Below are 27,693 nucleotides of genomic sequence, written 5' to 3'. Positions count from 1 at the left end.
CGCCAAGCCATACTTGGACCACCACTGGGCCTACGCAAACCACCATCAGGCCTTTGTGGGACCACCACATAGCCTCCACCAAACTGCCACTAGACCATCATCGGATTACCACCGTTAGGAAACTGCCAAACCTCTACTAGACCACCATCAAGCCTTGCCTAACAACTATAGGGCCACCACTAGACCATTGCCAGAATTCAAATTTTTAGGTTAATTTTTTTATATTAATATTTTAATGTTGTGAAATAAAAATTTGCTTTTATAAATTAATATGATTGAATGAAAATATAAAAAATATTTATAATATTTCATACGCACCAAACGCCAAAAATTGTTTTTAAAGAAAAATATTTTCCCAAAATATTATTTTTTCCAATATATTTTCCAACCAAAAATATTTTACATAGAACCAGACGGAGCATAAGTCCAATTGGCCAAAGTTTTTGGTGGCGTTAAGTTGTGGAAGAACCAAACAATCTTCAGCTCTTCTGCCACTTTTTCTTCCAACATAAGCGTCCTACAAAGGATCAGCCCTTTTTATGTAAGTAGTACATGCTAACCCTTTTAATGTAGGTAGTACATGCTCTTTCTGCTTTGATAGGACTACCAAGAATTTTTATTATTTTATTTATTTAAATGAGTAAAAGGCAAGAAAGACGATCAGTGTAATTAACCTTTTTGAGTGTAACCATCGGAGTTCCTACTCGCTGTAGAATGTTCGGTTCAAACTATAGCTACTGTCTTGGAAGGCAAATCCGTCACCATAACCTCACCAAAATACAAGTTGGTAAAGCCTCTTCTTAGTAGCATCTAGTTCGTAGACTACTACTGCAGCCGGGTTCGAACATATGACCACTAGGAAGGACTACCAAGATGTTTATACAACTATAGCTGTTGCGCCCTCAATGCCCAAGGGCCCTAAGGTTACTAACTAAACAATTAGCTCTCATGAGTTTGTTAATAAACTAGACATATACATTAAGTACTCCATCCGACTACAAAAACAAAATAAAATAAAAGGAAGAAGAAAATTATACTTCTAACAATGCTACTATAATTGATTACATGCTAAAAACCGAACCCTCTCAAATGGATTTTACAACAACAGACAAATTTCTATGGTAGAAGATCAAATCACCCGGAAATTGCACAACTGCATAAAGGCAAATTCTATGCTCAAGATAGGAGGGAGGGGGGCCTAAATTCCAAAGGGCATCCAAAAATAAATGATAAAAGGAGGGCAAAAAATGTTATATACCATATTTTTATCCCATAACTATCTCACAATATTAATGTGACAGTCTCAATCAATCCTTGATTTTTTTTTTGACGAAGCCTGATCCAAAGGTTGGTTGGGATAGCTACGTCAACACTATGGAATAAAAATATAATTTCTAAAATTACTCGATGAGGGCATTCTTCATGACCCAATTGACCTCAGGACCGTACATTTAAAAGAAAAGAAAACTGCAAAGCACCATTTTGGCAACAACATACCTCCCTGGAACACAAGCACAGCCTACAAAGACACAACACGATCATAAAGGTAAAGAAAGGGTCCTCTGGTTTCCAAGAGTATGTGGTTTTATCTCCCACGATGTAACCTGCAGTGCTTCTTCCGGGAGGACAAACGGCAAAGAGATCTCTCGAATCATCAAGTCACCGCAAAATGGGCATTCGCTTGCTATGGCATCATCCAGCTGTGACCGAAGCTGCACAACAATTGGACATGAATTAGTTAGTTTAGCTAATTTTTGAGAAGCTATAGGTTTGTGTTTGTATGCTGGCAATGAAACAAAGATTTTATATATATATATTTTCCATTTTCTTCAAGACACAAAAAGGTTGAGTGAAGTATATATTTTCCATTTATTATTATTTTTTTTTTTATCTATAAAAAAAAAAGGTTGAGTGAAGTATATGAATTGCATGCTAAATATCACCAGAAATACCAGCAAAGAAGTGAACAAACATTACTGGAAACCTTAAAAGTGATGGGCTTCAACAAGAATACCATAAACTATAATGGTCTCAAATCAGATGCAATCTGGAGCCTGTTGCTTAAATGCAATATCAGGAACCACATGAAAGTACAGACCTTATCTGCAGGTGTCATGCTAGTTATGGATTCCTCAGTTAGGGTACTGTTTGAATCATTCCTTGCTTCCCCACCCAGTAAAGTAAGTTGCTTCTGCAGATCTAGTATGTATTCTGCCTGCAATGTTCATTCAGAAGGTTAAACTGGGCCAGAAAGATCCTGTTACCTGGATGATCCAAGCATTCAAACACATGTTCCTTTTAGAGTACTGAGCACATTAAAAAGTTCTAATAACATACAATTTTATGAGAAGCTATGAATGAGAGAAGCCATCTACATTATAGAATTTAATGCATTTTCCGGTGGCCACTTTGACCGATTTCGGGGCTGAGAGGATTCAGAGGGCGCCGGTGATGCTTTTTCCGGCGATAGGAGTGAAAATTTCGGGGCCATGGTCGTTGGGCTTGGACGTTGCGGCTGCTGGAGTTGGTTATTCAATGTCTTGGCAGCACGGATTGAAGAGGCCGCTGATTTCTCCTCAGGTGAACCGGCCAAGGCAGCATGCAGTCTCTAGTACTGGATGCTCTGAATTGGCTGAGGTTCAGGAGGATACTCGGGGTCTTGAAGGAGCTGGAAGTAGGAAGGAATTGAGTATTGCTGAAGAGGGGGCAGGAGCGTTGACTGTAGCGGAGGAGGTGGGAGGAGCTGCTGATTTGGGTACACTGCCTCCCCTTTATTCATATTCTCCAACATCAGGGGGTTTTTCGGGGTATTCTGACTGGGTCATTCAGTGTGCAAATGAAATTTATCCCATTGTGAGAATTTCATTTGAAGGTCATAAGCTACAACTATTGGCACTCTTAACATTTCTTGAGGGGGAACAACATTCAGAAGCGATGGGTGAGCGTTCTAGTATTGCGGAGAAAGGCAAGAGGGAGGTCAAGAATTTGAAGAGTGCAGTCAATTACGATGCTAGAGGCGCTTCTTCCAGCAGCAGGAATAGGGAGGCAAGGGGGGACCCAGTTGTGTTATGAAGCCAAGAATCCTTTCTTGGAATGTGAGGGGGCCGAACAAGAGGAGAAAACGACTTAGGATTAGTAACTTGCTCAGAGATTGGAAGGCGGATGTTATTTGTTTTCAAGAAACTAAGCTTAAAAGTCTCTCTCGTAGTGTTTTGTGCAGCTTATGGAGATGCAACCATTTTGACTGGTATTCTTTTGACTCCAATGGGGCCTCTGGGGGCATTCTCATTATGTGGGACACAAGGGTGGTGGAGATGGTCGAGAAGTGTGTGGGGGAATTCACTCTCGCAGTCTCCTTCAAGAACGTTGCGGATAATTTTGTCTGGGCCTTTGCAGGGGTTTATGGCCCGAATTCTGGGTTCGATCGAAGACGTCTTTGGGATGAGTTGGCTGGTTTGTGTAGTTGGTGGAGTCTGCCGTGGTGTATAGGGGGAGACTTCAATGTTACACGCTTTCCGAGTGAAAGATCTGGTGACGTTCGTCTTTGCTCGGCTATGATTGAGTTTTCGGATTTTATTGCAGACCAAAGCCTCGTAGATCTCCCCCTAGCTGGAGGCTCCTCTACTTGGTCGATTGCTCATGATCCTCCCATGTGGTCAAGGATTGACCGCTTTCTAGTGTCACATGATTGGGAAGCCCGGTTTCCTTTGGTTTCGCAAAAGAGGCTTTTTCGCCTTATTTCGGACCATTTTCCGATACTCTTGGATTGCGGCGATGTTTCTAGAGGGAGAAGGCCTTTTAAGTTTGAAAACATGTGGCTCAAGGAAGAAGGGTTCGTGGATTTGGTAAAACAGTGGTGGGATTCTTACTCGTTCCAAGGTTCGTCTACCTTTGTTCTAGCGTGTAAGCTGAAGGCTTTGAAGCAGGATTTGAAGAAATAGAACGATGAGGTGTTTGGCAACATAGAGCAAAACAAGAGGAAGCTGACTGAAGGTATTCAGGCTTTCGATGTTATTGAAGAAAGAAGGGCATTAGGGGAAGAGGAGATCTTGAGAAAGGCTGAGACTGTCAGAGAGTTAGAGAAGTGTTCTCTTTTGGAGGAGGTGAGTTGGAGGCAGAAATCTAGGATGCTGTGGTTAAAGGAAGGGGGTAAGTGCACTAAATTCTTCCATTCTATAGCCAATTCCAATAGAAGGTACAATTCTTTGAACTCCTTAGTGATAGGGGACTCCCTATCCTCTGATCAGTCAGAAATCGGTGTGCACATCGTCAAGTTCTACAAGAAGCTGTTTACAGAGCAGTGCAGGTGGAGGCCTTCGGTTGAGGGTATCTCCTTTGATTCTATTCTAGAATCTGAGGCCAGTTGGATGGAGAGAGCTTTTGAGGAGGAGGAGGTCAGGAATATAGTTTCAGCAATGGATGGAGATAAGGCGCCAAGTCCTGATGGCTTTTCTATGGCCTTCTTCAAAGAGTGTTGGGATGTTTTGAGGGGGGACATTATGTAGGTGTTTCGGGAGTTTTTTATCGGGGGTTCTTTCGAAAAGAGCCTCAATGCTTCGTTCATTTCTCTTATCCCGAAGATTCCAGGTGCTAACGATTTAAAAGACTTTCGGCCTATTAGTCTTGTGGGTCGAGTTTACAAAATCATTGCCAAAGTTCTAGCAAATAGACTTAAGACGGTTTTGGAAAAGGTTATTTCTAAATCTCAAAGCGCCTTTGTCAAGGGGAGACAAATTTTGGACCCAATACTTATTGCTAATGAATGTCTGGATAGTAGATTAAGATCTGGGGAGCCTGGAGTCATGTGCAAAATGGATCTGGAAAAAGCTTATGATCATGTTAATTGGGATTTTCTCTTGTTTGTATTGAGGAGATGTGGATTTGGGGAAAAATGGTGCTCTTGGATAAAACATTGTATATCCTCTGTGAGATTCTCAGTGATGGTTAATGGCTCTTCTAATGGATTCTTCAGCAGTTCTCGTGAGTTGAGACAAGGAGATCCTCTCTCACCCTTGTTGTTTGTTTTTGTGATGGAGGCATTGAGCCGAATGATTTCAGCTGCGGTAGGAGGGGGCTTACTCGAAGGATTTAGTGTTGGTAATGTTTCCTTCTCACACTTGTTATTTGCAGATGATACTTTGATTTTCTGCAATGCTCGCCATGCTCAGTTGCGTTATCTTAGAAGCCTCTTTCTTCTGTTTGAAGCTGCTTCGGGCTTGAAGGTTAATTTGGCCAAGTCAGCTTTAATTCCTGTGGGAAACGTAGTTCAAGCGGAAGGTCTTGCCGATATTTTAGGGTGTGGGGTTGCCAATCTACCGGTGAAGTATCTAGGCCTTCTGTTGGGGGCTTCCTACAAATCTATTCATATCTGGGATGGTGTTATTGAGAAGGTTGAACGTCGGTTGGCCAGCTGGAAAAGGTTATACCTTTCCAAGGGAGGTAGAGTTACCCTCATCAAGAGTACTCTTGCCAACTTGCCCACGTATTTTTTTGTCTCTTTTTCCTATCCCGGCAAGTGTAGGTGCTCGTATTGAGAAGCTACAACGAGACTTCCTTTGGGGAGGAATTGGTGATGAGTTCAAGTATCATTTGGTGAAATGGTCTAAAGTGTGCACTCCAGTTTTAGAAGGCGGGTTGGGTATTAGAAATCTGGTGGTGTTTAACAAGGCTCTATTAGGCAAATGGCTGTGGCATTATGGGATTGAGAGGGAAGCTTGGTGGAGAATAGCGGTGGATTCCAAGTTTGGAAGTTTATGGGGAGGTTGGTGCTCCCTAGAGCCTACAGGTACTTTTGGGGTGGGGTTGTGGAAGAACATCAGGAAAGGGTGGAAGAAATTTGTAGGATTCTCTAGATTTGAGGTGGGAGGTGGGGCTAGAACAAAATTTTGGCATGATTTGTGGTGTGGGAACTCAACTCTTAAGGAAGCTTTTCCTGTTTTATTTGGAATTGCTCGTGCGAAGGATGCTTCAGTGGCGGATAATGTGGAGCTTGTGGGTGGCTTCAATCACTGGAGCGTGTGCTTTTTTAGAGAAGCGCATGATTGGGAAGTGGATACCTTTGCTGCTTTTTTCCAGGTATTGCACTCGGTCAGTTTTAATAGAGGTAGTGAAGACAAATTGTGGTGGATCCCCTCCAAAAAAGGTTTGTTCAAGGTTGGGTCTTTCTTTAGCTCTCTGGCTTGCGATGTGAGAAGTCACTTTCCTTGGAAGAGTGTATGGCGGACTCAGGTTCCTCCACGGGCGGCTTTTTCGCGTGGTCTGCGGCTCTAGGCAAGATCCTAACGGTGGATAACCTCAGGAAAAGGCATGTCATTGTGGTGGATAGATGTTGCATGTGCAAGAAAAGCGGGGAATCAGTGGATCATCTTCTCTTTCACTGCGATGTTGCATACGCTATGTGGAGTGCTATTTTTTCTCGTTTTGGTCTATCTTGGGTTATGCCTCTGAGAGTCCTTGACTTGTTTGCGTGTTGGTGGACGGCTGGTAGGCCGAGGAGTGCTGTTATTTGGAAGATGGTGCCGACATGCATTCTCTGGTGTGTTTGGAAGGAAAGAAATGATATGTGTTTTGAGGATTTGGAGAGATCCTCGGAGGATATTTTAGCTTCTTTTTTTCATACGTTGTATCTTTGGACGGTGGCTTTTGTGTCACCGTTGTCGTTTACCTTTGATGAATTTCTTGTTCGTTTTTCACTTTCTAGTTAGGTGCGTTCTCTTGTATACTGCCGGTGTATTGAGGGGCGCCTTACGCTTTTAATAAGACTAACTTATTACTTATCAAAAAAAAAAAAAAAGTAATTCAACTTCCCCTCTAAGCTTGACCATGTGCCTGTTGCTGTAATAAAATCAACCTCTTAACAAGATTTTCTTATTTAGACAAAAACTCTAAGCAGTACTCCTTTTAAATGTTCTTTGATACAGGACATCTTTTAAATCTGTTCCATGCAGTTAACACATCTAGCTAATAACATTACTAGTCATCTCAAAAATATAAGATCACAGTTTTACCATAAAGTGGCTCAATTCAATATTATCGTAAAATATTTTGACAGGGCTAGTGATAAACTAACCAGGAATAACGACAGTTCAGCCATACATTTCCACTCACACTCAAATCAAACAGAAAGATAACACCATGACATACTTGAGCTTCATTGGTACAACGTGTCACTTGCGCAATCAGGCATTGTGCATGGAAGGCATGTCCACATGGAAAGACATAGAAAGGAGCCATTGGTCCTATTGATATGTAACCACGAGCCATCTGGTGTTCTCTACCCACAGTTAAGATTTTACGCCTGCAAACCTGGTAATTTGCAGATAGAGAGGTCATATTCCCAATATAGGAACATAGCTAACTAATAAATACAATCAGTTTCACAAAGGCAGAGAGAGGTAGCTTTCAACTTTGGAGGAAAGAACATTTTATTATAAAAGTAACTAAGAAACGAAAGCATCAGAAAGATTGCAATAGAAATTCCATTTCCGATGCTCAGAAAAAAAGAAAAAAAATAAGTTCCATTTAAGATCTTAAGGGGGAAAAACTCAATTGTCAGCCAAGAAAACTAAATCTTTAAAATGGTGTTATAAACATTACATCCACTCTGAATACCTAAATAAAAAGAGGGGGAGGGAATCAAAGAGATTGCTCAGTTTTAGGAATTCAAACCAGAGAGGCGGGTTTTGGAACTGAAAAGAAGTTTTGGGGGGACTAGATGGAGCACTTTCAAAGAAAACCATATCAAGCATGATAATTTGCTTTAGCTCCAATCTAACATAAGCGGCACATATGTGAACGCACATTATCTACACACACAATACCAAGTGTAGCTTAATTAAATTAGTTAGCAGCTTGCCCATGGCAAATAGAGATCAGGATGACATATACCCCACATTCCTCGTCACGATCAATCACAGCATATCTTTGAGCAAGTGCACTGATATCATTTCTGATGTTGTCTGCACCATGTGTTGCATCATTCATCTCCTGTTTTAGTTCTTCAATTTGCTTGTTGTAATCCTCTAGTGATGAGCAAATTGCCTCCTACACACAAATTAAGTAAATTAAAGATCTAATGGCATCTGAAGACAATTTAAAAGCAAGTAAAATATCTGAAAGTTGGCCCGCATTAGACATAGGATCATTTAGGCAAATGTCATCGATAATTTTTTATTGAAAAATATATCATTTTCAGAGCAGACATATGTCACACTATATATTCATTTATCAAGAAAAAAAGGACTAAACAAGGTCTCTCATGATGTCCAAACAAACTAAAAAAGAGATACCTAATGTTTAATCTATAGGATTTTGTAATTAAAACAGGACCCATCATTGCACTCTTGAAATTGAAGGCACATAAGAAAAGTGAGTTTAGAAATATGAGATTTCTAAAGTAAGATGCCACATAAGACAAAAAAAGAAAAGAAAAGTATTTTTTCTTTTTCTGAATCGTGGTGAATCAAAGAAATACTGAGTTAGAAATGCCAGCAAGTTTACAGAAGTTCGGTCTTCTTCAAAACCTCTTTGCATATTTTGCATTTACTGCTCTCCGATTTAGGTCTTGTTTTCCTTAATTTTACTGCCACTTTACTTTATATTTGTTTGTGTAAAAAGAAATGAAAAATGCACTAAACAATCTAACCAAAACAACTCATTTGGTATCTTTTAAGCCAAGTACACTTTAAAAAAAAAAAGGACACGCGCACAGATCATTTTATCTTCTAGCATTAGAAAAGCCTTATTTTGGCGAAATGGTACATAAGAAAGAACTAGGCTTCAAAACTTTGTAAGTCCCTCAGCAGAGCACTTAAACAGATTGTGGCACTTATTGGAGATACTTCAAAGGATGCAGACTTCACTTACTTGAATAGTTCTTTCCAATTATTGAACTCCTCCTCACATTCCCTGGGGTCAGTGTCTTTTGTTTATGTTTTTGTGAAAAACCTTTAGGTCTAAAGCCTTTGGTGAAAACAAACAAATGCACAAAAGACTACTAGTTCTTTGCTGGAAAACTTGGGCAAAACCTGAACGGCACAAGAAAGTCTTAAATCCCTTAGACTTGGAGAAACAACTTCCCTTGCACATTACAAGCTTAAGGGATGGCTTAAATGGCAGCTCATGCATTCATTATCTGGTGCAAGATGAAATCTAGACTCAGAAAACAAACGAAATGAAGAACCCAACAATTTATATGTGGATGTAAACCACAAGCTCTTCTACATTGGAAACACCAGCAAATGGTCACTAAATTTAATTGGGCAATGATGAAGAAAAGAAATCCACATATCAAATGGAGTGAATTACCCTGCATTAATGCTAGAAAAACCATCTGGATTAGAGAATATAACTTAAAAAGTTCTTCTAAAGGTAGAAGAATTGGATTTAGTCAATATCCTTCGAGGAGAAGAGAATTATTTGAATTGGAGTCACTTTTTGCAAAGAACAGTGACTATAACTAACATGAAACTTGAGAATAACTATAGAATGTAGATTTAACATATTTAAGAAGCCAAGAACAGCTAAACCAGATTGATTTAGTTTTAAAAGAAAAAATTGTATCCTAAGGTAGAATCAATGCGATGACTAAAAAACTAGAAGAAAACCAAAGGTAATGAAGTCTCACTTTGAAGTCATCAATCAGAGCAAAGTCTGGAAAGAACGGTAATATATCCTCAATCTTTAAAAGGCCATCAGTTTCCTTCAGAAACGCTATAGCCTTCCGTATGTTCTCCCTTTTAGCCCCCTTTTCCTGTTTAATAACATGCTTGGCGACCATGAGCCAAAGCTTCTTTCTTAAGTCTTGGTCATCTTCCACCTTCTCAGCTTCAGCCATTGCAAGCTCAAGGTCAACCTAGTGCACCAAAAGAAGAATTTCCATAACAATCATATCAAAAAGCCTTCTAAAATGAAAGGAAAGATCACTATTAAAAAGTTCTAGAAAAAATGTATACTGTCTAAGAATCTGCATAGGTTCCACACACAAGAACACTACATGAGGTGGGGTATGTTAAACCAACCTGTTTCTAGATTTATAGCCCCTTGGTATACCAGAGTATTGGATGCAACAATCACTTGAACACATTTCAGAATTACCCAAATATCCCCAATGTAAAATGCTATCCAAGAAGTTCCTATGGATAAACTAACTACAAGAGAACAGAAACAGAATTAACAAAGTGAAACAAGAAAATTTTAATGGATGGGGCTGCTAATGGTTCAGTGGGTTTCTCTTTTCATCCGAAATGTCAAACTATTAATTTGACTCATTTGTGTTTTGCCGACGACCTTCTCATTTTTTCTGCTGCAAATTCTTCTTCTGTTGGAGTTGTTAAGAAGGTTCTTGATGAATTTGAATGCCTCTCGGGTCTCAAAGCCAACCCTGAGAAAAGTTCCTTTTTCAGTGCTAGACTGAACTATGAAGAAAAGAATTGTCTCTTGGAGTTGCTTCGGATGAAAGAAGGCAGCCTCCCAGTCAGGTACCTGGGGGTTCCTTTGACCACTAAACAACTTTCAGCTGCTGATTGTGCTGTCTTAGTGGAAAGGATTACAGCAAAGATGAATTCCTGGCTTGTTAAGCACCTATCTTTTGCAGGGAGGTTACAGCTCTTAACTTCCATTCTCTTTAGCATCCAAATTTTTTGGTCTAGAGTGTTTATTCTTCCTATGAAGATTATTCATCTTATAGAGCAGAAGTTTAATAGATTCCTATGGAGTGGGAAAGATTTAAAGGCCAATGCTAAAGTTGCTTGGAATCGTGTTTACTCCAAAATCTGAAGGTGGTTTGGGGATTAAGAGTTTAGCTTTATGGAATAAGGTGTCCATGTTAAACCACATCTGGTCTCTCTTTTCCAGATCTGGTTCATTATGGGTGGCTTGGGTGCATGAAAATTGGCTTAAAGGGAGGAGCTTTTGGCAGGTCTCCATCCCTCAAAATGTTTCTTGGTGCTGGAGAAAAATCCTCAAACTTAGGGATATTGCTAGAGGATTTATTAGGTATAAGGTGGGTGATGGCCGAAAGATTTTTCTTTGGTATGACAATTGGCATCCGGCTGGGTGTTTGATTAATGTCTATGGGCAGAGAACTGTTTATGATGCTGGTCATGGTATTGGACCGAAATTGGATTCAATTATTAAAAATGGATCTTGGTATTGGCCTAGTGCTAGGTCTGATGCTATTGTTGCTATCCAAAGTCGCTTGCCTGAGGTGGAATTGGGAGGTCTTGATCAAGCCATTTGGGATTCAAAGTCTGGTCAGTTTTCTAGTGCATAGACTTGGGAAAAACTGAGGATTAGATATCCTGTGGTTGATTGGTATAACATTGTTTGGTTTGCTTCTGCTATTCCCAGGCATGCTTTCTTTCTTTGGTTAGCTTTCCATAAAGCTATTACTACCCGAGAGAAGATGTGTGGTAGGGGCCTTGTTGGTGATAGCTTATGTCTTTTTTGCAGAGCTTCCATGGTGAGTCGAAGCCACCTTTTCTTTGAATGCAGTTTCAGTAAAAGGATTTGGAGGTCTCTTATGAGTGAGTGTTTGGTGAGTAACTATCCATCTGATTGGGATGAGATTGTTGTTTGGAGTGTTGTAGCTTTGAAGGGCAATACTATGGTGAGCTGTGTTCGGAAACTATGTTTGGGGGCTGCTGTTTATCATTTATGGCTTCAAAGGAATGCTATTCTTCATGGTAAAACCCCTAGAACTGAAGAGCAAATCATCTCCAGAATTCGGTGGGAGGTTAGAGCTAGAGTGATGGCCAAATTTTCAGGTCGAATGGTTCACTGCCGCTGATCTGTTTTTTTGGTTTTTTCTCTGGTTTGTGTAGGTCTGGTTGTGTTTTTTGTTTGTTTGTTGGTGTTGCTCTGTTTTAAGCTTGAGTTTGCTGGTTTGCTGCTTTTCTAGCAACCAGGTGGGTTTGTTGAAACATTGATACCAGTTTTTACTGGAGTGTAGTTTGGAGTGTTTGGTTATAAAGTTTTTAGTTCATCAAAAAAAACAAGAAAATTTTAGTATCAAACTGTCACCTGTAGGGCAAGAGCAACTGCTTCTTCATGCATAGACATCATGCTGTATATATGTACACAGGCACGCATTCGCTTTTCCTTGAGGCATAGGCGCAAGGCATACTTGGGATCATAGAAGAATTCAGGGCCATTTTCCTGTCCTTTCCCAAACTTGCATTGTAGGAAACGCAAAAGTGCACTATCATCTTCCTGATTAGAAAATGAAAGAGAAAACAACACTCAATTTCCATATGAACTGTATTTATTCCGTAAAAAAATGCTAAAGAAAGTCAAAAAGATATAAATATGTAGAGTGATGCAGGATAAATTTCACCCAAAAGCAACTATTACTCGTCATACCAAAGAAAAACAAAAAAAAAACTTCAATTCGCCTATGATATAAAAAATTAATAAAGGAAATATATGTTGTAGATGTAACAAGACTCACAGCTTTACTTAACTGTGAAACTTGGGGATCAAGAGTGACCAACGGCCACGGTACTATATGAGTCAAAAAGTTAATGAATGAAAAAGTAATCAAATATCTTTCAGTCTAAAACATTGATTCATTAAAAAGGGAGACGCCAGATTTTTTGATAGGATTGGGTGGAAAATTTGATACATTTATAGCATCCATCAGCCAAACATATCCCACAGACACAATGGCATCAGTACAGTGCAATAAGATTATAATATATGATAGAGCATGCAAAAAAGCAACAACTTAAAAGAATATATTCAAAATTCTAAAGTAAGCAAATCAACCTTCTTTGCATACAGAGAGAGCAGCAAGTTGTGAACTCCAGGGTCCTCATTATGCAAACGATGAACACAATATTCCAAATATTTGATGACTTCATGTGTTTCATTCCTGCATGTGATCCATAGTAGCAATAAACAGTGAATACAGAGTTCATAACTTAGAATACATAGAAAGTTTAATGCAAAACTAACCACTAAACAGAAACCAGAACTTCCAAAAGTCATAGTAACTTCTAATTTTGGTTTCTATTAATTAAAGTCTTATGCCTGACAACGAGGAGATGAAAATGTATCTAATCTATATACAGATTTGTCACCACAGAAGCTAAATATTGGATCCATTCAAAATGAAATGTGCATTTCATTTCAAAGAAAGGCAAATATATAACAAACAAGATATGGAGAACATGATTCCTGCATCTCGATCTGTGATCAGACAATGCTCTAATGCTCTAAACACAAACCTAATGAATCAAATAACCCAATAAACAAATAAAATATAAAAAAATTGTTTTCGCTACATTGTAGATAGAGATGCTCTAAATGCAATTTCATGAATCAAATAACCAAATAAACACATAAAATATGTAACATTTGTTTTTTTTTTTTTCCTAAGCAAAATGGTATTGGGGGTGGTAGGGGAGGGGGGGACTAGAGACTAGGGCCCCGTTTGAAATCACCGTTCCGCCCACTCCCCCCCCCCCCCCCCCCTATTTCCCCCCTGACTGCCGTATTGTGCCTGTCTTGCAGACATGCTTTTGGCAAGACACTGGAAAAAAAAAAAAATCAAGGCTGAACGTGTTTTACAAGATAGCAAGGGAATTTCAACTTTCCCATTTTACCCCTGGCACAAGCCAAACACACACCACTGTTCTTTTTTCCTACCAGGAGTAAAATAGGAAAGTTGAAATTCTCTTGCTATCATGTAAAACACGCTCAACCTTGATTTTATTTATTTATTTATTTTTAATTTTCAGCGTCCTGCCAAAAGCTTGTCCACAGGGCAGGCACAGTACGAAAGTCAGGGGGGAAATGGGGGGGGGGGAACGAGAATTTCAAACGGGGCCTAGAACTCCCTACTTGGACTTTACCATAAACTGGCACACAATGTGGATCTGTAGGCACTCCTTCAAGACAAGTCGAGCCATGGCTTGACCCTAGCCCCATTAGGGGCATAGTAGCAGGAAGCCTGTAAGCAAGGATTAATGGACATTAGTCTCGTCCCTTAGCATCATGCCCACAGAGACTCAAACCCATGTGCCCCCCATCACCTAACCACTTTGGAGTAAAGCCCCTTACTACTAAGCTAATCACTCTAGTGGTATATAAAAACTTTGTTATCGGTACATTGTAGGTGCCTTTATCTGCTATTAGAAAAAGAAGAAAATAAAATGAAAGAAAGAGTGCCTTATTCCAGCTCCTTGGACATAGATGCAAATTCTACTCCCAAGTCTTCATGCCATGTCATCAGTATATTAATTTTTGTGCTAATTGCTAAAGTATTAATTAAATGATTAAATTTACTATTTTCTATCAACTTAACATTTTAGAAAAAGTGGTGATTTAACATGGTATCAAAGTAGAGGTCTTGAGTTCGAATCCAAACTCCACAATTTACCCCCATTTTCAATTAAATGTTTTACATGTTGAACCTCACTTGTGAGGGAGAGTTTAGGCCTACACGTGAGGAGCAGTTTTAAGGTTTTAATCAAATTATTAAATTTAATTTCCCATCAGCTTAAGCTTTTGGAATAAGTAATGATTATTATACTAATCAAACCAAAAAGTTACTTTTTTAATGACTAGAAAGCGCCAGGCAGACAAGATATAATTTGATCATTATGAGCAAAACCTGAAAGCATGGTCCAGTTTTTCTAATTCCTTTTTGCTTCCAACATACACTACTAGAAGAGTAAGTGACCACCTTGTTTTCATTAAATCTAGACCAGATCCATAATGACTGGTGAGAAGGAATTTCTACAAACGTAACCACATAGTGTCAAATAGGCCTATGAAAGGAGGCTATTGAGCCTACTTAGCCTAGCTAAGATTTGGAACCCTAGTTTTTTGGAACTTCTACAAAATAATAATAATAAGCTAATGGAGCTTGAAATTGCAAGAATTACAAAATTCATTGGATTCAAAGGGGTGGAAAATTAACAATCCCTGCATTTACAAAATGAACAACAGTACCATTTCTTAGAACAAGAAATGCACAAAGTTGCTAATCTATCAACTGATGAATCAATTGAACAGTCAAATGGGTGAGGAAGAAGTGTAGTTCTAGTACAAGCAATAATATCAGAAACAGGTGTTAGCTGCAACTGCTTCGAATATACAATCCTGGAAATTCTGAACTATCAGGCTTTCCAGGATAATATGCAAGTTTAACTAGGTGTCCTACAGCATATCGCAACTACTGGAATTATCACAAGAAATTTGTGAACACAGGTCTCAACAACTAGAGAGAAAAATATAGTTGATCAAAGATACAAGTGCACATTACTTTGCATGAGGTTCGCTTGAATAACGCATCATTGCAGGAATCAGTTTCCTCGGGTTCAGGTTTTTTGTGGCCATCCATGACTCCACAGTTTCATATGCATCAAGCATGATGAGGTCTGGGGCAAACTTGTACTGCAAAAGAAGTTCATTGATTATGGAGGCCCAGGGTTGGGAACAAGGGGCAACCTGTATATTCTGGTGGGGAACATGTTCTTATTCTACCTGAAGGTCTATAGGAACAGCAGGTCTTTGAAGAACTTCCAATGCTTTCTTTGCTTCTCCTTGCTGAATCCAAAACCGAGACCGGGGGTGGGTGATGGGGACTTAAGTATCAAATCAATAAATTGGCTCACAAATTTAACAATAAGCAATCAAAACAAGGTAAAATACTATCTCTATTTTAAAGCGGTTAAATAACTACTTTCTTCAATGTATCAGTTCTGTCCTTATTAGGAAATTCATAATTTTCCAATTTATACGATTAACTTCAATAACCTAATCTTTGCAGCACCTTTTTCATATTAGATCCAGAAGCAAAAAGAATTTCATATTATTAGTGGAAAAAGGGTACAAAACAGAAGTGATAATCAGGTTTCCAGTGTAGCAGGAACACTAAGGATCAAATTCTATAACTATATCAGCTTCTAATTTTTGTTTTTCACACTCTTATCATTTTCTTTTTCAGCTGAAGCGAAACTGCTCAACTGACATCTAAGTGCTCAGATCATAAAGCAAAAGTTAGTAGGGGTGGGACCCAATATCAGAAGCAAAAAGCATGATTATGGTATTCCCCTCTCTTGATATTGGATGTTGAGACTTGTCTGTATCATTTCCCGCTCTTGATAATATGGGGGCTTTTTTTTTTTTTACTAGAAATGGGGGAGCTGAAAAAGAGTAATCGGTGTAAGCAGAGAGACAATATTCTCTCTACCAAATCTCAAAACCCCTTGGATAAGACACTAATACCTAATCCTCTTCCATCTTTAGAATTGAGCAGTCTGTGTCATTATCAAAACAAGTCGGAATTGAAGGTCTCTTCTGGATTTGGTATGCAGTACCAGGGTTTATCTGCCAAGAGAGGATAAGTAGAAGGTGATTCTTGGACAAGGACTATATATCTTCTTAATGCTGGTGGAAATATCATTACTTGTTAGCAGGGCTTTTGTGTAGAAAATTTCCTCAGGAACTAACACCTATCAAAGTGGCGCTTCTTTTTATTTTTTTTTTGGTTGGGGGGGGGGGGGGGGTGGTGTTTCCTAAAACAAAAAACACATCGCTAAGACCACCTAGCATTTGCATAAAACGAGACCCAGAAAAGGTTTCAAACGCATAAACTTAGAAACTTTAAATAATAAATACATTGAGGAATTGAAAGTACTTAGACAAGGAAAAACATAGCAGGACAAGGAATGAGAAAATTAAAATCAGGAGCTGAGAGAAAACCTATAAGTTGCAGAAATTGGTGGCAACAACATTCTACAAGAAAAGCAGAAGGCTTCTAGAATTGCACCTGAATATAGTAGTGAACAACAATTTCATACTGCTCCTTTAGACCGGCAAAATATACCAATTCTTCAACCCGACCATAACTGTAACATATGCCAAAAGAGAAAAAAAGTATTTTAGGATTCCCTTAATTGACTAGAAATTTTAAAAAGATTGACTTATATAAGAAATGAGTATTCGTCGTCCCAATGTAAAGCATGATGCTGCATCAAAAGTAACAGTACTTGAGAAATGAAATAACTGAACATATACTGCAATAAAAGTGAACCAGTTTACCATGCATTATAATACGAAATCTAATTATACAGTATCCATTGCAAAAGCTTCATGCTATGCAAAAACATGGTCTCAATATAGGTTAATTTATTAACTTGAAGGGGTAGAAAACTCTCTCTCAAAAATCCAGATATTGGGGCGTTGAGAAAATCCCCACCTTAGGATTCACTGGTTGATTTTGGGATCAATCAACTGAACCCCACAGGAAAAAACCTTTGATTTTTTACAAACATCTCTTCATTCTTATAAAAAATAGTTCCAATCACTTAATTTATTGAAGGTAAACAATCTATAGCAGATCCTGTTAACAATAGCTCCAAAAAACAAAAAACAAAAATCCTTAACAATTACCTCTCTAAAAGTCTCATTGTAGTTGCTTCATCCAATACATCCTTACAATCACTGAGAAAAGCACGAAACTCTTTGATGATTGATTGGTACTCTGAACTCCGATTATCCACAGCAGTGTCATCTTCCAAGAGTAGCCGGTTTATCTGACAATCATTTTATGTAATCTGAATTTAGTTTTAAAACGGCAACATATATATCCGTGCTTTGTTAACAAATGCAATGAACAGATGAATGAACTTTTAGACAATACTACACGTGGAAGATAACTTAAACTCCAAATGTTCCAGACGCAGAATTCCCAAAAACAGCCTTCATGCATTTACACCCACTTTTCAACAACATTAAAGCATAACAGAAGTGGATAACAATACCACTTGTTTGCTTAGATATACATTATGAACATACGAAGGGCCAAGACAAGCTAACACAGTTGTTTTGCCCATAGTTCAACAGCGTAGTAACTATATACAGCACTTGATTCTTTTAGTCAAAGTGCCAATTAGCTGCATCACTATGCTAAAAAGAAACAAAAAGAAAATTGGAAATGAAAATGAAGGACATGAACACTTCTACTTCTGTGCATAACATCTTTTGAGTTGTTTAGTGGACTTCTTTTCCATTTAGCCTAGTTCAACATAGACATATCAGAGGTAATAAAATGCATGGAAAATGGTAACAAAATAAGTCCAATATTGTTGGCTGCATCATATTGAACCTAAGCATCCTACTGTCCTAATTTGGGCTAACAAATATAGTTTTTATACAGCCATCTAGCATAGCAGAGATGGAGGAAGAGTAAGCACATGGAAAGCGAGGTCATTCCCTGGAAGAACCATGCATGAAAAGAATCAAAACCTTGTCCAAGTACAATTCAGAAGCCCAAGTGGAGATCATTGTTATTTGGCATTTATCATCCTTTGCAAGATTATCAACCTTCCGCAGTAAGAAAGTTCTCAAAGCATCCTGCAAGTAAGCAAAGCAAAATGAAATACGGTAAATGTATGTTTCACAATTCCAGTCAAATCAAGTCCAACTAAACTCATGCATCTTATAACTAAAACCAATAAATGAGTTTTCGATAAATGCTGATCATAACGAGTTGGCTTGCAGTCAACAAAATATGTCAGCTGGGTCAAGGATATTTGACCAATTGGAATTAATTTAATGAGGCATGAACCCCATAAATGTGAAAGGCAATATGAAAACTATAGTCCCTACTTCAAACTCCAGGTCCAGCAATAAATCTCCTAAAACAAAAGAATAGAAAACAAAAGAAAAAGAAGAAATAAGGACAAAATAAACTTCATGTGAAAGAGCTGTCAAAATTGTCTAGCAGCCAACATGGTAGAGTGCATGCAGCAGTGGAGATAATTGTAATACATCTTCATAAAGCTAAACAAACAAAATAGTGCTATAACTACCTGTTCACTTATGCTAATAAACTTTAGAGTGATCTCCTCAAACGATAATATATAGTTAATCTGCAAAACATTTCCCTGTTAGTTACAACATTGTCCTCCAGATAAAAGAAAAAGAAAAAGAAATGCATAACTCCATATACAAATACGGTCAAATTTTTCAAGAAGTAATGCTCTCAGGTCAAAAGGTAAGAGCTTTTATGAACTATATTTAATACAATATTTTGGAATACGGTTAATTTGCAAGTTAGAGACAAATTCGAAAACAACAAAATAAAGCAATATAATTGGATTCAAAGGCACCTAAAGATACAAATGACTATTGAAAGAGAAAGTGAAGGAAGATAGAATGAACAATAGAGGTATTTTCTTTTCCGGCATAAAAAAAAAAAAAAAACAGTAATTGAGAACAGAACCAATTGAAAACTGGTAGGAAGGGAGGGCAATGTGATGAATTAATGATTATCAAGAGTTGCATGTATGTTAGACACCTTCAAAGGTAGAAGATTCACAACTGAAAATAAATATTAAATTCTTTGTGAGAAATTAAGTAAATCAGATGGCTTGTCCTTCCAAAAGAAAAAAACTGGAGTTTTGAGCATACAAAATTGAGAGAGGACTGGATTATGCATCTGCAAATCGGGTGGCCTTGTCTGTACAAAGGACAACAATTACATTTTGCTCAAGCTTAATAGCAAAAATTCATTGACCAAGAGATAATTTTCCATTTTTTTTTTTTTTTATGAGTAAGCAAAATTTATAGAAAAAAAGCGAAAAGCGCCCCTAAGTACACAGGTAGTATACAAAGGAGAACCAAAGCTAACCTGCAAAAACCCAACATAAACCACGAAATTAAACCCTAGAAACCGAAAGAACACCCAACATCCAGTACTGGTAACTCTTAGGGTTTATGGCTATTAGTCAAAATCTTTTTAAGCGCAACTGGTGAAACATATATGGGATGTTTCAATGCATCTTTGGGATGATTTCATGAATATTGAGTTCATTCATAAGAAATCAAATATATATAGCAAAATCCCAGGAATCGATGCATCATTGTAACTTGAATAGGATTGAGTAATAGAAAATTCACTTTTGCAAAGAAAGATGCTGCTCTCGGATAATCCTTGGAGGCAAATGCAGCTTCAGCCTGCACCACAAATTACTCTATTATACACTATCCAGATAAAAAGATTTAGTAGATAAATGTATGCCGACCATAAAGACAAAAAAAATTGTGACCAAAAATTTACAATAGATCAGAACAACCAAGAGTTTAATTGCAATAAAAGCTACTCGTGACCTGTAGTAAATAGACTTGGTCTCTCTGGAGTGGGTCACGACAATTTGCTAAAGCTGCAGCATACTCTTTCATGTCCAGATAAACTTTCCACATATCTCGGCCTTCATCATTGACAGACACCTGTTGTTGCATCCTTGAATTAAGAAAGATGTACTTTCCAGTGCAACATGGACCAAAAACAGAAGAGATAAAGTCATCAGAAGATACAAACCTGAAAAACTGAGTTTTGGTCGTATGCATAGAACAATCCAGCAGTGGCATCACTACATAATCCAATGATACCCCTTGAAATTGACTCCGATGTTTGATCAAACTGAAGTTCCTCTATGATTTGCTCGCATATTCTATTTACAACCTAGAAAACATTCAAAGAACTTAGCAAACAAGTCCTAAAGCTGAAGAACAGGGAAAATGTTTTAGGTAGGATACTTTTAGTAAAAAACTGCAAAACCTCATTATAAGACAGTATAAATTTAATGTACCTCATATTTGCTACCAGCATTAGTCCTAAACATACCAGCATTGAGATTGTAGCATTCATATGGTTACCAAGAGATGGGCATCTTTATAAGGTATATTATAAGTGTTAAGTAAATACACACCTTGACCCTATTCCCGATAAGAAGCAAGAAATGGAATTCAGACACTGCCATAGAACTGGGTTTAACCGCTTCGGCACCTTCAGACAACTTTGAATAGTCCAATAGAGCCTTGTTCTCCACAAAATTTTCATCTCCATTTGTAGAACTGCTCAAGATATATCCCCCATGAAAAAAAAAAAAAATACAAAGCAACTTTCATACTAGAAACTGCAGCTGATACAACATCAAAAACCAATACACTACACATATCGAATAAGTACAATGATCACATTCCAAAAAGAAAATCACAAAGCTAGTACCAGCTACAGTAAGAAATCTAGTGATCTACATGAATGGTTCCAAATTGACACAAAGGAAGAAAAAATAAAGAATGTCATCCTCTACCTATGCTGTGCTCCAAAATTCAAGCCACCATGATAGATACCAGCTCCAGAAAGCCACGCAAAATGTACAGCTCTTCTTTGCTTGATGTAGAAATGCAGTTCACTGAAAGTTGACCAAAATGGCAAAGAAACCTCAAATATTCTAGCTCAAAAGGCATTACCAGGAAGAAAAAAAATAATTCCAACCAAATAGCACAAATGATCCCTTTTAGAGAAGAAAAGCATGCTTCTAATGCAACTGCTAAGTAATATGGCAGCTTTTACAGTTTTAGTATCTGAATTTTTTAGTAAGTTATTCAAAATATTGTTAAAATAAACAATAGCCTTTACCTGTTCGGTATTTCGCCAGGAAGTTCCATGAAATGCACTGCACGTTCTAAATAACTTGCAAAAACAGCCTAAAAGTTCGAAACAAACAATAAGCATACAATCCAAATTATATTGCACAAAAATAAGGCAGCTGCTATAAGCAGAGAACTACTTGTTCCACAGTAAAGTGCACAATCGGACACGTTCATTGTACAAAGTTGTTCAAATTTGAAAGCCAAAATGAAGAACCTGCGTCAGAGTTAACTTACCTCTAGTGACCCGATTCCAGTGAAAGAGTAAAGTCGTGTAGGAGTAACAGCCATCACATAGTATCTAGTTCCATTGATTATGGCAGTCGTTTCCATCTGTGCTCAAAAGAATAGGACTAAAATGGTTAGATTGTGAACAAACTCCAACTTCAATGTCTGAAAAGCATGACAGATTTGTTTGAATCTGGCGCTTCCAAAGTGTCATAATCTTCAAAACAGATAAGGTTTAAACTGTTCCTGCAATTACATATAGCTGATTGAGCACTGTCGGCATGGCCAACAGCCCAAAACAACTGGATATATAGAACATGCAGTTAAGTCGATACACACAAGTATTACAACTTTGACTGTTCAAATAAGCTTTTTTAGTTGCTTTTTGTGAACCACAAACATGCACATAAGATGCTAGTATAAAGGGTTAAGAAAGAATCATCAACTCTCAACCAATAATCATTTTTTCCAGAAGAAAGGGCAGACCAAAAAAAGTAGTACCTGTAAATCCATGAAAGCTTCAGGAAGTTCTGTAAATTCGAACAGAAACTTGATGTACTTCTCCTTCTTGTCCTTCTCATCCACGGCAATCTCATGAAGCTGGCCATTGTCCGTACCAAGAACGACTTCCTTTGTAGAAACTGTGTTTTAAACTAATCAATACCCATAAAAGCTTTACATATCTATCAAACAACCCATGACCGAAACGATGATAAATTACCTTCTGTGATCTGTTGTCTATTCCAGGCAACAGCATTCACCACAAGACCTTTCAATTTGCTTAAAACTCGAGGCTTGGTCCACTTCGCATGAGTGTAAAAAGTATCCGCACCTCCACTACCAACAACGACAGCAATACAATGGCTCCCTCCCGGATCAACAAAAACCCTGTGGACCGATTGCTCCCCAGGACGACCCACAGAGAGATCAATCTCTATACCCCAAATAAACATAATAAATAAATAAAAAATCAAACATTCATATGTGATGAAAAGTGAAACGAACAAACAAAGAGTGGAAATTGAGAATTCGAATTCCATTCCCATTCTAAGTATACATTTCAGGCAGAATCAAATTGAATTCCGAGAAGAACGAACCGTAGGAGTCGCCGACCCCGAAATCGTGGCGAATGATCCAGCCTTTACTGGTGCCCAGCAAAATGACGTCGTTTCCGGCGGCCATGCAAGTGATAATCCCGCGCCCTTTGGCCGCGTATCTTTCCAGAAGATCCACCGTGAATACCTGTCTTCCTGGATCCATCTTTGAATTATCCGCGTAACAAACACCCCCCAATTCACTGTAAGCCCACCTGGTCGGAGCTCAAAGTCGCAGAAATGTGAATCGGAGTCGGAGAGGAGCCAATGGCGCAACTGTCAATGGAACGACGACGTTTCTCAAGGGACTCGCTTCGGGCCGGTTGGAGGTTGGCGCAAACTAGAGAGGTTCGATCTTGATTACCGGCTCCACTCAAACGACGACGTTCTCTAGCAGATTGTTAGCATAACTATGTTCTAAAGTCTATTTAGCTAAAGTTACATTAGAGTTTGGAATTTTTAAAAATGTAATTAAGCATTTAATAAAATTATAATTTATTCTTTAAAATCACAAGTTAACCTTAAAAATTATATGTTTTCAAAAAAGTACATCATTGCTTACAATTTAAAAATGTAGAAAACTTTGTATTTTCAAATCTTAATTTTAAAAAAATAAACTCCCAAATGATTAACTTTCTGCAATTTGATTTAAAAACTCATTTTTTACCTACGAAATCATAATCTCAAACACACCTTAATATAGGTTCAAAAAAACATGTGAGAATTCTACATATTGAAAGTGGGGTAGATTTGGACAACTAGTAAAACCACTCGAATGATTTTAATTTTGCTACGAAGTTGACATATTCATCATACTAGCAAAGTCGCCAATAACGATAAGCATCGCTTAGCAAAGATGGCCGTTAAACATATTGTAGATCGAATTGGAATGCAAAAAAAAATTGTAAATGTATGTGTGATGTTATTTTGTTTGAACAATCTGATCCATTTTCTTGAATGCCAAATGAAAGTAATGTATTATTTCAACAACAACAACAATAACAACAACAACACAAAAAAAAAGGCCCTACAAGTGAGAATTTAAAATATAGGTATAGTTTACGTATTTTGAACATGTTAATATATATATATATATATATATATAATTTGAAAAAATATTCTCAAAATATTCTTCCACAACGACATTGCACAACTTGTGCACAACACAAGATATATAAGTGGGACCATGTGAGCAGTGGCAGAGAGCCAGGACTTTTGTTCGGGGGGTCAAGTTTTTTTTATTTTAAAGAAAAGTTGATTAAAATATTAAAAAAATATAATTAACAAAAGAAATAAATAATTCAACAAAATTTAACTATTGTTTAAAACATATAAATGTAATATACAACTTATTGTGCCACTCTTTAATTTGGTCTCAATCATTAAAATGATAATCATAATTTTTTTTTTCTTCTTAAGCAATGATCTACAGACAAATATGCTAAATTTACATCGACACAAGCTCATTTAAAATTTGATTAGAGCTCAATGAAATCATATATTGTCATTCTCCACAATCTTAGCTAACTACAATTTGAAATTTCCATATAATTAAAATATGTAACAAATACTATATATTTTCATAAACAAATAAAAGCTTAATCAATATTAAAGTTTGATTATATACCTGAAACTTTTTAAGAAGAGAGAAATTATCAAAAAGCAATTGATCTAAATTTTTGAAGGTTTGAAGAAAAAAAAAATAAAAATTGACAGACTAAAAGAACAACTTCATAATTCAGTCTTCATAATTTTGCGCGAGTCTAAATCCTAATTTGCAATTTTGCTTTTCACTGTAAATGTCTTTTCTGTATTGCTCGGCTTTCCTTCTAAATTAAGACCTTATATATTTGCTTTTGTTTTTTAAGTAGGCACCTTATCTATTGAGACCTATACTTTAGGCTTTTTTTTTTTTTTTTTAGTATATATTTTAGGTTTTTTTTTAGGTTTTTTTTTTTTTTTTTTTAAATGACATTTGTTTTTAATTGTACTGTAATTATAAGAGCTAAGTGGCTTGGAGTCGTTGGATTGACGGCTCAGGAAAAGCCCATTGATATTTTTATTTTTTTTTTTCTACGCCCACAGCCCAGTGGCGCTTTAAAATAAACAAGGCCAGCATGTGGTCTACCAGCATGTTATTTAAATGGTGTGTTTTAATAAAGAGATCTCCTCTCATCGTCTTCTTTCCCGGTTCCCCCTTTCATTTAACCTAAACCTAAAAGTCTAAAAATATTGTGATGTGAAAAATTTCAGACGTCCCAGAGTTGCTTGACTCGTTTGCCCTGGCCTGATGTTTAATGAGTGGGTGTTGATTGTCCCTGATCTGCATTTGAGGGTGGGCATGCAGGAAATTTTCTACGGGGGCAAGGTAAATTTTTGGAGGTTGAGGGAGAGCATTTGACCCCTCTCGACCCCCCTCGGCCCCTGCATGTGAGTGGGGACTTACCACATGAGTTCCACCCATATATCTTGTTTAGTGTACTAATTGTATACTTTTCATATAATTTTAATATTATAAGAAGATTGTTTTATTTACCTAAATTAGTTAAAAAAAAATATATATATAGAGAGAGAGAGAGAGAGAGATGCAAAATATTATTGAATTTTTGTGTAGTATTAAAATGTATTTGACATGTCGGGCGGAGTGCGGAATCATAAAAGGCTTACAGCATTTCTTTTAAAAAAAAAAAAAATGTGGCTTACAGCATTTGATAATCTTATTCTAAAAAGAATGAAGATTAAATTTTCAACTAAAGAATAACAGGAAAAAGGATATCAAACTTATTATATATTATAGTATATAACTATAGTTAACCATATGTTATATAGTATGTATATAGTTATATATTTTAATAGTTAGATAGGGTATCTAGGGTATTATAAGCAGGGACGGATTTAGGAGGGACCGGTATAGGCCATGGCCCTCTGCTCAATTCCAAAACAAAAAAAAAAAAAAGTTAGATAAAAAATAAAAATTTAGCCTATTGGCCCCAACTAATAAATTTTTTTGACCTTTGGCCCCTGTCCATGAGAGTTTCTGATTCCATCCCTTGTAAGCGTGTAAAAGTTATAACATATTACATATGGTTATTAACTTAGTAGTATATACATGGTAACTAATAACTATAGTAAGTTAGTAACCATACTTACTAACATATTATATACTAGTCAAAGATATAATATATAACCATATTATATACTATAGTAAGTACTAAATACTAGTTACATATTATAAACCATGGCAGCCATTCTGGTTTGCTTCTCATTTTGGTTGCTCCTTCCTTCATCTTGAGGGTGACTCTCTCCTTACCATTTAACTAGTAAATATGTAATCACTAGTAATCATATCATATGTTATATATTTATATTTTACATACGCTAATTAATTATGTACATAAGTAACTAGTATATAATTTTTTTTTAAAAAAAAATTAGAAAATAATCGTAGACTATATAGTTCATATGTAAGCATAAATAACTAAGTTACTATATATATATACACGGGTGTGAACGAGTCTAACGAGTCGAGTCAAGCTTATATGAGCTATGTTCACGAGCCTTAATCGAGTTGAACTGAGTTTATACGAGTATGTTTCGTTTAATAATCGAGTCTAATTTGTATTCACGCTCGTTCAATTATTAAATGAACCTGAACTCGTTCACGAGCAACTTCGTTTGTTTACGATCCTCCTTTGGTAGCTTCTCTTTATCTTTTTGATTGCTTCTCTCCCAACAATCTTTCCCCCAAGATTGTGTTCTGCGATGCTGTTAATAAGGACCTCCTTGATCCTTTGGCTTGGTTTGTTGGATTAGAAAAGAAAAAGAAGATAATCAAACTAGTCAATCAATATGAATGATTTTGTGTTAATGAATTGATAAGCACTCCATTGCTAGACTTAAGATTATTACAAGTTTAATTTGCTTGTTTTGACAATCCATGAATGTGTACAACAAATGTTAAAGTATTCACAATAAACTCTTTAAAATTTCTCTAAATTTAGTTCTAAAATTCTAATTTTGTTGATTTAGCAGCCACTTTTTAAAGCTATTAAATAACAAACTCTCTAAATATTTCTGTACTTTAAATAAATACTATTTTTTTATTGATAAAGTTAACTACTAAAAGCATTCAATCCCTTAAATTCAAGACTAACCAAACCTTTTGAAGCATTCAATGCAAAAAATAATATTAATAAAAATTTAACAATCATTTTTTGGCTCTTTAGATTTAAAGAGAGATTGACAGATGTTAAATTAACTTTCGATAAAAAGTTTATTAAATGGTAGTTTATTTAGAAAAAAGTCAAATTTAAAGAGCTTATTGTGAGTGCTCGAAGGTGAATCTATGCATAGAGGGACCTTCTTCTAGGCCGTGATGGTCCACATCTTTGCCTCAAACAATTTTATCCATGCATAAAAGAGAAATTTTGATATCTCTCAGCCGTGTTGCTCATCATTATCAATTATTTAATTACTTGTCCAAAACACAATGTTTTTAATTATACTGCCGTCAAAGTTTAAGATCAAGTTTTTTTTTTTTTTTCCCCAAGCCAATGTGGAAAGGATTACAAAGAACGGTATTTTTCGTTCTTGATCGGAATTGAAGAGAGAATGAAAGATTAATTGGGATTGCTTCCAAACATAAAGTTGGAAGCAGCCCATCTAGCTAACAAATGTGCACGATAATTTGTACTCCTCAACACTTTACAAGCCTTCCAGCTAAAAAAAAAAGAAAAAAAAAAGGGACAAGTGAAAATGAATATCCGAAATAATTGAAGCAAAGTTTCAATCCTTGAAGAGATCCGATTGTTCAATTGCAAGAATTATGTTGATATCATCGCTAGCAAGAAGAGCTGTGTGGGCTTTACTAGCAGCTACATCAAGTTAAAAACCAAAAGAATGATTTCAACCAAACTAATGACCT

General features: G+C 36.9%; 1 protein-coding gene across 1 annotated transcript; it reads right to left on the bottom strand.

Moving 5' to 3' along the window:
- Window positions 1-1,223: 1,223 nt before the first annotated feature.
- On the bottom strand, window positions 1,224-23,155 carry LOC133860785 (vacuolar sorting protein 18). Its single transcript, XM_062296408.1, has 23 exons — window positions 22,773-23,155; window positions 22,397-22,609; window positions 22,177-22,316; window positions 21,685-21,780; window positions 21,437-21,504; window positions 21,108-21,209; window positions 20,724-20,868; window positions 20,333-20,476; window positions 20,122-20,241; window positions 19,912-19,968; window positions 18,822-18,881; window positions 18,256-18,363; window positions 17,401-17,543; window positions 16,778-16,856; window positions 15,490-15,552; window positions 15,269-15,399; window positions 12,766-12,871; window positions 12,022-12,210; window positions 9,626-9,853; window positions 7,888-8,043; window positions 7,144-7,305; window positions 2,099-2,215; window positions 1,224-1,712 (listed from the first exon to the last, which is right to left on the bottom strand). Exons 1-23 carry the CDS (start codon window positions 22,933-22,935, stop codon window positions 1,539-1,541), a joined length of 2,964 nt encoding a protein of 987 aa, XP_062152392.1. The 5' UTR covers window positions 22,936-23,155; the 3' UTR covers window positions 1,224-1,538.
- Between the last annotated feature and the right edge of the window lie 4,538 nt (window positions 23,156-27,693).

Source organism: Alnus glutinosa, chromosome 2 (assembly GCF_958979055.1).
Source record: "Alnus glutinosa chromosome 2, dhAlnGlut1.1, whole genome shotgun sequence".
NCBI classification, from domain to species: Eukaryota; Viridiplantae; Streptophyta; class Magnoliopsida; order Fagales; family Betulaceae; genus Alnus; species Alnus glutinosa.
This window is presented reverse-complemented; position numbering and strand designations above follow the sequence as displayed.